This window comes from Nycticebus coucang, chromosome 22 (assembly GCF_027406575.1).
Source record: "Nycticebus coucang isolate mNycCou1 chromosome 22, mNycCou1.pri, whole genome shotgun sequence".
NCBI lineage: Eukaryota > Metazoa > Chordata > Mammalia > Primates > Lorisidae > Nycticebus > Nycticebus coucang.
This window is the reverse complement of record NC_069801.1, coordinates 14,168,340-14,176,465: the sequence shown is the minus strand read 5'-3', so window position 1 is coordinate 14,176,465 and position 8,126 is coordinate 14,168,340. Positions and strand designations below refer to the sequence as shown.

General features: G+C 52.8%; 1 protein-coding gene across 1 annotated transcript; it reads left to right on the top strand.

Annotated features, from left to right (window-relative positions):
• The first annotated feature begins 30 nt into the window (after positions 1-30).
• Positions 31-6,226, top strand: LOC128574798 (aflatoxin B1 aldehyde reductase member 4). Its single transcript, XM_053575699.1, has 7 exons — positions 31-353; positions 2,670-2,857; positions 3,253-3,357; positions 4,049-4,145; positions 4,398-4,497; positions 5,023-5,152; positions 5,831-6,226. Exons 1-7 carry the CDS (start codon positions 62-64, stop codon positions 5,990-5,992), a joined length of 1,074 nt encoding a protein of 357 aa, XP_053431674.1. The 5' UTR covers positions 31-61; the 3' UTR covers positions 5,993-6,226.
• Positions 6,227-8,126: the final 1,900 nt, after the last annotated feature.

Below are 8,126 nucleotides of genomic sequence, written 5' to 3'. Positions count from 1 at the left end.
CGGCGCTCCTCCCCGCGGCGGGGGCGGGGCCCGGGCGACCCAGCGCGCACGCGCCGCCGTCATGCTGAGTGCAGCGTTTCGCGCCGTGCCCCGCGCCGCGATCCCCTGTGCGCGTCGCTCGCTCGCCATGGCCCCGCCGCGGGCCGCCTCGGGGGCCCCGGCGCGGCCTGTCACTGTGCTGGGCACCATGGAGATGGGGCGCCGCATGGACGCGCCCTCCAGCGCGGTGACCGTGCGCGCTTTCCTGGAACGCGGCCACACCCAGTTGGACACGGCCTTCATGTACAGCGACGGCCAGTCTGAGAGCATCCTGGGCGGCCTTGGGCTCGGGCTGGGCGGCAGCGGCTGCAGAGGTAACGGTCGTCCCTGACCGCCCCCTGCACGGTGCGGAGCTGATCTCTCTCCAGCCGTGTACCGGCCCGCTCTGGCCCGGCAGCGGGCAGTACCGACCTCCGCAGCTCTGTGACCTCCAGGTTCAGCAGGCACAGCTAGCTCCGGACAGCAGGTGCTTTGCCCTGACTGACTCCGTTAATACCCCTCTCCTTCCCCTGGGAATTGCAGCTCAGGATTCTGTTCTGGAGCTTTGACTGGCCCTTAGCTTCTTAACCTCCATTGCAGTCCCCGCCTCCAGGTCCCCACCTGGGCTCTTGGCCTGTTCCCTGCCCGCTCCTGCCATTGCCGTCACCATCCGTGTGCTCTCTAAGCACCCTTTGCTTTGTCCCTAGACTTTGCCCTGTTGACAGCACCTTTGGCTCGCTCAGGGAGAACTGTAGCGACACCATAGGCCGAGCTGCGGTGAGGGAATGGGGGTGGGGAGGTGTGAGAGAGCCCACAAGGCCTTTGTGTCCACCAGTGCCAGGCTTGGACATGGTACTGTAGGAGGAAATGTGACTAACTCTGAGCTTCCCCACAGAGCTCAGTCTAGTGGTGAACATTGAAGCAATGATTGCTGGAGAGCTCAGAAGAGAGTGCATTTTAGGGGGTAGAGGGCCAGGGAGAGGCCCTAGAGAAGGCTTAGGAAACGCAGGACCTGAGCCTTAAAGGCTGGGGAGAGAACCAGAAAAAGGAGTTTAGGGTCTGAGAGCTCAGCTGTGCAAAGACTCAGCTTGGAAATGCAGAGTGTGTGGTGTGTGCAAGGAAGGCAGGTGATCGGGGGTGGCTGAGTGGCACTGTCCTTCATTAGCCTGGTGCCATTGGTAGTCAGGGCTCAGTACACATTGGCTGGTAACGTTACTGTACCTTGCCTCCTTTGCCATCCTGAGGTTCTTGCTGCCTATCCTGTGGAGGGGACCCTCTCTGTGTCCTACTTAGATTCATAGCTTGGTGGATCTGGAGGAACAGAAGGGGAGTATGTATCTCAGGTCCAAACTCTTTCTAGGTTACCTGGCTGGCTGCCTCTTGTTGATAAGGAAAATTTTGTTTCTGAATTGGTTTTTCTTCACCAGCCCTTCCCTGCTTTTTTCTTTGAGGCCAGGGGCTCTTTCACATTAAGAAGGGTGGTGGTGGTGGTGGTGGTGGAAAAAAATCTGGATGAGAAACTTCGGAACTTGTTCATTCCCATATCCCAGGTGATCTCATCACACCTCTCTGACCTGCTGCATTGACTTGTGAAATAGGAAAAGTGCAGAATCCAGACAGCCACCAATCCAGACAGCTGCGGTTCTTTATAGGGCAAGGAATGGTGCTAAATTAACTCACTTCCAAGTTGCTATGATGGGGATATGGTCTCTACACTATGTGTATAACTGTGCATGCTTCTGTGATTCTGGGAGAGAAGAGGGAACTCTAATTACCTTCTGCCCAGGTTGCCTTGCTCAAACGGATTGATCATGGCCAGTAGCCCAAGTGCAGGTGGCTGCATCTCTTTTCTAAAAACCCTGACAACTTCCAGGCCTCCCCCTTGCGTTCTTTCTCTGTATTGCAGCCAGAGTGAACACAGATGACCCATTCCCATCCTAACAAAACCTATAAATTGGTTATTCAGTGATCAGTCCAGATTCAGTGGGGTGGTATTTGAGAACCATAGGGATCAACTCTGTGTGCCCCCTTTTCTTTTCTTTGTGCTTTTCTTTTCTTTTCTTTTCTTTTTGAGATAGTGTCTCACTTGTCTCCCTTGCTAGAGTTGCTCTGTAGTCACAGCTCACAGCAACCTCAAACTCTTGGGCTGGGCTCAAGCGATTCTCTTGCCTCAGCTTCCCTAGTAGCTGGAACTACAGGCCACACTACAATGTTTTATTTATTTATTTTTTGACACAGAGTCTCACTTTGTTGCCCTTGGTAGAGGGCTGTGGCATCATAGCTCACAGCAACCTCAGACTCCTGGGCTCAAGTGATTCTCTTGCCTCAGCCTCCCAAGTAGCTGGGACTACAGGTGCCCACCACAACATCTGGCTATTTTTAGAGGCGAGATCTCACTCTAGCTCAGGCTGGTCTTGAACTCATGAGCTCAGACGAGTTCATGGGTTCTTGGATTACAGGTGTAAGCCACTGTACCCAGCCTACAACATTATTTTTAGAGACAGGGTCTCCCTCTTGCTCAGGCTGGTCTCAGACTCCTGAGCTCAAGTAATCTGCCCACCTCAGCCTCCCAGAGTGATAGGATTACAAGCATGAGCCACTGCACCCGGCCAGCTCTTACAAGTCTTTAACCATTATATTCTTCCTTCAAGTGAAAATTGCTACCAAGGCCAACCCTTGGGATGGAAATTCATTGAAGCCTGACAGTCTCCGGTCCCAGCTGGAGACGTCACTGAAGAGGCTGCAGTGCCCTCGAGTGGACCTCTTCTACCTGCATGCCCCTGACCATGGCACCCCAATAGAAGAGACACTGCGTGCCTGCCACCAGCTCCATCAAGAGGTAAAGGCATGGGCGGCACCTGTGGCTCAGTGGGTAGGGCGCCGGCCCCATAGACCAAGGGTGGCCGGTTTGAACACAGCCCCGGCCAAACTGCAACAACAACAACAAAAAATAGCCAGGCATTGTGGTGGGCACTGTAGTCCCAGCTGCTCGGGAGGCTGAGGCAAGAGAATCGCCTAAGCCCAGGAGTTGGAGGTTGCTGTGAGCTGTGATGCTACAGCACTCTACTGAGGGCAATAAAGTGAAGGCAGGCCTGCAAGCTCCTGGAGGTGGCCTGCTGCTCCTCTCCTTATCCCTGTACAGGATATAGCCTCATTCCCAGGATCTCCACCCTGGCATCCCCTTCATGGTCTCCTGGGGTACAGAGGGTACTGACCACAGCCTCACCCCTGCAGGGCAAGTTTGTGGAGCTTGGCCTCTCCAATTATGCTGCCTGGCAGGTGGCTGAGATCTATACCCTCTGCAAGAACAACGGCTGGATCCTGCCAACTGTGTATCAGGTGAGGGCCACAGCTGCAGGGGCCTGGGTCTCCAGGGCTCTTGCTGATCTCAGGTTCTCTTTGTCCCTCTGACTGTCTCCTGTACCCTCTACATATTAGCCACTCCCTGCTCCAAGCCTGGAGATGTCTCCCAGGTGCCTGCAGGATGACATCTGAGCTGCTCAGCCTGGCCCACCTCAGTTCCTTCTTTCCCTGGCTCCTGTGCACATCAGCCTGGAACACACCGTCATCCTGGGAGACATACCCAGGCTTTACTTTGGTGACTCTTCCTCTGGAAGCTTTTCTGGAAAGCCTCAAAGGTGTCTCCAAACCTCATCTTCATATATTTAGCGAGTACTCTTGAGTTCCCTGCTATGACCATAGAACCTAACTTTATTGTGTTTATCTGTCTTCTTGTCTAGTTCCTTGACTATGACATCTCTTGAAGGCAGAGACCCCGTGAGACTTGCTTATGGTTATAAATCCAGTGCCCAGCCTGGAGTTCATGCACAGAGATACTTACTGAATAATAAATCCAGTTCAGTTTTCCTGTCTTGGGCCTAACACCCACTCCCCATCCACTACCAACACTAGTGATTTTAGGGCTATTGCTGAAGTCCTCAGCATGTGTTGATTTAGAGATTTTAAAGAGGAAGGCTGAGGCCTCTTCCCCTGACCGTCCACCCCCTCCAGCTGGCCCCTCTCCCTGCAGGGCATGTACAACGCCACCACCCGGCAGGTGGAAACGGAGCTCTTCCCCTGTCTCAGGCACTTTGGACTGAGGTTCTACGCCTACAACCCTTTGGCTGGTAGGTGCTGCCATGGGGTGAGAGGGCATTCTTGGTCTAGTTTCTGCCTATTCCTGACCCGGTACCTGCTGACCGGCAAGTATAAATATGAGGACAAAGGTGCCAAGCCCAGGAGCTGGCAGGGGTTTGACAAGAGGCTGGGCTGTGTCCTTCATCCCTCTTAGTCCTGCCCCAGCTCCTAGTCTAGCACCTCCTGGGTGTGGCACCTCTGGAGCATTTGGACCCAGGGATCTGAATGCAGCCTCCCTGCAGGGGGCCTGCTGACTGGCAAGTACAAGTATGAGGACAAGGATGGGAAGCAACCAGCCGGCCGCTTCTTTGGGAATAACTGGGCTGAGACCTACAGGAATCGGTAAGCTACGAATGTCTGTATCAGGATGCGCTGGATGGGGGATTCCCTTTATTCGAAACAAAGTTTTAGGCTGCTTTCCTAGGGCATAAGGCCTTCCCTTGCTGTCTACCTAAATCTCCAGATTCCTACTGGAATTATGAAACTCTCCGTGGGGTTTCTTCTTGTTTCCTTGGGACCTCCTGAGGAAATGAGGATCCCTGGACCTTATAGTCTCCAAGTCACAGCCCTTCCCTGAGAAAGCACTTGCTGACAAAGAGGGAAAGAACCCAGGGTGGAGGCTCAGGAGGCCTGGGCAGAGTCCCACCCTATCATAGCTGCCTTCGTGTCACTAAGCTCAGGAGTTGTCAAGAGTAGACACATCAGAGAGGGCCCTGGCAAGGGAGCCTCCTGTGTGTGTGTGTGGGAGGTCTGATAAAGTAGGAGACCTCCCAGCTGGCCCCTAGGGCCTCAAAGGCTAGGGTGCAGGTGGCTGCCCTAGGGTGACCCCAAGCAACTGAGCTCTGTGCCACTGTCCCACCTGCCCAGCTTCTGGAAAGAGCACCATTTCCAGGCCATTGCCCTGGTGGAGAAGGCCCTGCAGACCACTTACAGTGCCAGTGCCCCCAGCATGACCTCAGCCGCCCTGCGCTGGATGTACCACCACTCCCAGCTGCAGGTAAGCAGCTGCCCCTGGGCGCTAAGCTGCTGCTCTTCCCCAGGAGGTACAGTGACCTTTAGGGACCTCTGAAGGGTTTGTTCTGTCCCTCTGAGGTCTCTGCCCCAGTTCTCAGGGGCATTCTGCCCATGGTCTGATGGGGTTGTCTAGTGGATTTCCTCCTTCCTTAGGCTTTCTGCAGTACGAGTATCCCAGTTTTATTGAGGAGGGAAGTGGGGTTCACACAGCTATTAAGGGACAGAAATTTAGGTGTCAGACCACCTAGATTCCCATGGTCTCGATGTCTCCTGTCTTCCTGAGTCAGCCTTTTGTCCAGTGTCAGCATGGGAGGGTGGATGGTGTCTTGACATATATAGAGTAGGTGCTCAGTAACTGGGAGCTAAGTGCATCACATGATTTTGCACACCCATTGAGACAGTGGAGTCTCAGAGAGGTTGAATAACTTACCCCTGGTTTCACAGCTTTTGGGGACAGAACTGGGCTATGAAGGTAGGTCCAGCTGGGTGAGCCAGGAGGTGGCAGGGGAAAGGATAAAGGTTTTGAGTTACATCGTTACAAGGCACCTGCCATTTTCTGGATGTAAACACAGAGCCCAGACTCGGTGGGGCTCTGGCTGGGAGGGACGTGTGAGTGAGGGCTTGTACAAAAGTGTGGACCTCTGGCTGTGTCCCCTTGCAGGGAGCCCATGGGGACGGTGTCATCCTGGGCATGTCCAGCCTGGAGCAGCTGGAGCAGAACTTGGCAGCGACTGAGGAAGGGCCCCTGGAGCCGGCTGTCGTGGATGCCTTTGACCAAGCCTGGCACCTGGTTGCCCACCAGTGTCCCAACTACTTCCGCTAGGTCTGGTCCTGGCTCAAGCTGCCAAAGGCCTTTCTGCCACCTCTTCTTCTCTGTCTCTGGCCAGTCTGTGCCTTAAGCTGACTTCACAGTCTTTCCTGACTGTCGGGATCCATGCATTGTTTTCCTAGTTCCTTCACACCATGGAAGGGCTGAGGCTGAGTCCTGCTGGGTCCTTTGCTGTCTGAATAAAGTAGGCACTTGACCTGGCTGTAGTCGAGGCCTGTGGTGAACCCCTCAGACTTATCCCCTCTCGTGGTTGCAACTTGTTTTCCATCCTACCTGTGGACTGGAAAAAAGGGGCTGCTGACCCATGGGCTGGAGTCTTCAAATGGTGAAAGTAGTGGGGGGCAGGGGGATGTCTGAGGAGCATACTGCCCTCTCCAGGGTCTCCTGGGTCCTAGTTCTGAATACCCTCCTGGCCGCTGCACCATGGGGCTGCAGATAGCTCTCCCTCTTGTACACATAGTAGAACAAAAGAAAGCTGCACACCTGGAGATTTTCTTGACTTCAGAATTGCTTATTCAACACTTAAAAATGGAAGAATTTGAGCAAGCAGTACCAGTAGAGTCCCTGAGAAGAAGATTAACACTTCCTAGGATCTTGGACCATTTTTAAAACTGAATCTCAGCAGTGGCTCTCCTTTTGTCTTAGCTAAAGCCTTCTGATATTTTATCTAAGATTCTTGGCCTTGGCTCTGGGCCTCTTTTTGCTGGGGGTAGGGGCCCTGGCTGCCAGGGTCCCCATTTCCCTGTGTAAACTCCTATTCCAAACTGGAGGTGCTCAAGACTGTAGGAGAGGGCTGGGCACGGTGGCTTACACCTATAATCCTAGCATTCTGGGAGTCCAAAGCAGGTGGATTGCCTGAGCTCACAGGTTTGAGACCAACCTGAGCAAGAGTGAGACATCTCTAAAAATAGCCTGGTGTTGTGCCTGGCCCCTAGTCCCAGCTACTCAGGAGGCTAAGACAAGAGAATCTCTTGAGCCCAAAAGTTTGAGGTTGCTGTGAGCTGTGATGTAGAGCATTCTACCAAGGGTGACTAATGAGACTCATTCTCAAAAAAAAAAAAAAAAAGTGTAGGAAAAAAACAATTCCAGGTCCAATCATTGCTGTTTGATCTTTTCCAATGCAGCAAAATCCCCTCGGTCTTGGGTAGCACATTGGGGAGTTGGTGGGGGCCATGTAGGGCACAAGGCAGCTGCAGCAGCATGGGAAGCCATCTGTTGTGATGAAAGGGCCCATCCTGGGAATTTGGACAACTCCACTGATCTAAGTGACTGTTCTAGGAAAAGTTCCATTTGCCCTCTAAAGGGAGATACCCCACAAATAAATGTATATTCTTTATAGAAAGAAGTCACGTTCCTTTATCCATCACAAAGTAGTTGCTTCCCCTTAAAGAGTGGTCTGTCATTTATCTTTGTGCAACAAACCACACTAAAATTGAATTGCTTAAAATAATTAACTTCCAGCTGGGCAGGGTGGCTCACGCTTATAATTTTAGCACTCTGGGAGGCTGAGGTGGGCAGATTACTTGAGCTCAGGAGTTCTAGACCAGGCTGAGCCCAAGAGTGAGACCCTGTCTCTACTAAAAATAGAAAAACTGGCTCAGCGCCTGTAGCTCTGGCCAGGGCACCAGCCACATAAACTGGGGCTGGTGGGTTTGAACCCGGCCTGGGGGCCTGCCAAACAACAATGACAACAACAAAAAAATAGCCGGGCGTTGTAGCAGGTGTCTGTAGTTCCAGCTACTTGAGAGGATGAGCCAAGAGACTCACTTGAGCCCAAGAGTTTGAGGTTGCTGTGAGCTGTGATGCCACAGCACTCTACAAAGGGCAACATAGCAAGACTCTCAAAAAAAAAAAGGAAAAACTGGCTAGACATGGTGGTGTGTGCCTTATAGCTACTCGGGATGCTGAGGCAAGAGGATGGCTTAAGCCCAACAGTTTTAAGTTGCTCTGAGCTATGATGCCCCAGCATACTACCCAAGGGGGATAAGAGTGAGACTCTTATCTCAAAAAAAAATTTTTTTTAAATAATTAAAATTACTAGTCCAGGCACAGTGGCTCACGCCTGTAATCTAACACTCTGGGAGGCTGAGACAGGCAGATTCCTTGAGCTCATAAGTTCGAGACCAGC

Excerpts from the sequence above, each read along its gene's own strand:
- LOC128574798 (XM_053575699.1), top strand. The coding sequence starts at position 62 with ATGCTGAGTGCAGCGTTTCGCGCCGTGCCCCGCGCCGCGATCCCCTGT. Across the intron at positions 354-2,669 it reads GGGCGGCAGCGGCTGCAGAG|TGAAAATTGCTACCAAGGCC; the intron begins GTAACGGTCGTC and ends TCTTCCTTCAAG. Across the intron at positions 4,146-4,397 it reads CGCCTACAACCCTTTGGCTG|GGGGCCTGCTGACTGGCAAG; the intron begins GTAGGTGCTGCC and ends GCCTCCCTGCAG.